Source organism: Aplysia californica, unplaced genomic scaffold, assembly GCF_000002075.1.
Source record: "Aplysia californica isolate F4 #8 unplaced genomic scaffold, AplCal3.0 scaffold00646, whole genome shotgun sequence".
Classification (NCBI taxonomy): Eukaryota; Metazoa; Mollusca; class Gastropoda; order Aplysiida; family Aplysiidae; genus Aplysia; species Aplysia californica.
In genome coordinates, this window is record NW_004797916.1 from 138,886 (window position 1) to 140,714 (window position 1,829).

The 1,829-nt window shown below is 37.6% G+C and overlaps 1 protein-coding gene across 1 annotated transcript in view; it reads left to right on the forward strand.

Moving 5' to 3' along the window:
• Positions 1-1,829, forward strand: part of LOC106013080 (muscle M-line assembly protein unc-89-like) — a 45,326-nt gene that overhangs the window by 40,315 nt on the left and 3,182 nt on the right. The window contains exon 4 of the mRNA XM_035972312.1: positions 890-1,009. Coding sequence (XP_035828205.1) covers positions 890-1,009 — 120 coding nt within the window. The remainder of the gene's footprint in view (positions 1-889; positions 1,010-1,829) is intronic.

Genomic DNA, 1,829 nt, shown 5'->3' on the forward strand with positions numbered 1-1,829 from the left:
CCTCCACCACACATCCTCCCTATTCCAACCCCTACCCCCACCCCCACCTCCACCCAAGCCCTCTCTCCCAAAGTTCCCCCTCATCTTCCAACCTGTTCAAGGTATGTGAGTGTGTGTGTGTGTGTGTGTGTGTGTGTGTGTGTGTGTGTGTGTGTGTGTTGTTTGTGTGTGTATGTGTTTGTCTGTGTGAGGGTTTGTGAGTGTGTATGTATGTGTGTGCATATGAGTATCTGTGTTTATGGGTGTGTGTTTGTGTGTGTTTGTGTGAGAGAGTGTGTGTATGTGCGTATGTGTGTGTGTATCTGAGTGTGTAAGTGTGTGTGATTGTGTATGTATGTGTGTGCATGGATAAGTCTGCGTGTATATGGGTGTATGTGTATGTGTGTGGGGGTAAGTGTGTATATGAGTATGTGTATGTGTGTGCATGTGTGTATGTGAGTATGTGTGAATGTGTGTATATTATGTATGTGTATGTGTATGTATGTGCATGTATGTATGTGTTTATGTGTGAATTTGTGTATATTATGTATGTGTATGTGGGTATATTATTTGTATGAGTATGTATATGTGTGTATATGTGTGTGTTTGTGTGTGTATGCGCATTTATTTGTGTATGTGTGTATGTGTATTTTTGTGTGTACACGCGTATTTATATCTGGTGTTTTTCGTGTTCACTGGTGTAATTTGTTCTATCATTCCTATCAAATTATCTGTCGCCCTTATCTCTCCCCCCTCCTCCTCCTTTTCTTCGTATGTTACTCTGTAGTAACACCTCCAATCTTCAGCTCCTTATATGACCAGATTGTGTTGTAAGTGCCATAAAATTCATATGGAAAAAAGTACATACATCTATAAATACACACCCCTGTGTTTTTCCTTTCTTTTGTAGGCTATTTTCAAAGACTGTTACGTCATTTTCTCTGAGTTCTGTGACACAAATCTTCGCAAGGTCTTCCAACAGCTCAGTTTCGAAGACAAGGACTGCATAATCGCCCAAGTGTCTAAGGCAGTAAGTGGTTTTACATATGTGAGGTGTGCTGACAAAATAAGGTACTTCTCGGATTTCAGCCTTATGGAAATTGATACATCAACTTGATAGTTGAAGTTTGTATAGTTTGTGAGCTTGGAATAGTAAAAAAACAAACACAGTAAGCTACAACAAAAGAGCATAAATTGAAAATCTTATAAATATGACCCCAGTTTCGATTTTCAGCCGATATCTCCATTCTTGGATCGTGAGAAGTAACCCGTTTTTGTCAGCACATCTCACATATCATCATCACCTTCATAGGGTTTTTTAAAAATTACATTCCTAAAGAGGCCAAATAGGGCAAAACGTTGATGCTATAAAGTCATAAAACTTTAGAAACCCAAGTCTCCGCCACTTAAAAAAATTGGGGTGCTGTCTTTTCCTTTTCGCACTTACTCAAACCATCATCATTATCATTATAATAATGATCCCCACCGTTGTTGGAAAAGCAACGTAAGAGAGTCTTGGTTGATTTTCCGTGAGCAAAATATTTGATATTAATTCAATTTTTTAAAAGGATAATTCTTCGGGTTTCTCCAGGAACAACTCGGGGAGTATTATGTATCAAGGAAAGGAATATAACCGAGGAATAATATGTAGTTAGTAAGCGGGCAGGCAGGACCTGAGTCAGTGTGAGCCAGGCCGAGGGGCTGATTACAACGAAATATCATTGTACAACAAGCGAAAAAAAATATCATGATCTTTTTGACCATATTATAATAATCCTTTAAATATATTATTATTATTATTATTATCATTATTATTATTATTATTGTTGTTGTTGTTGTTATTATTATTA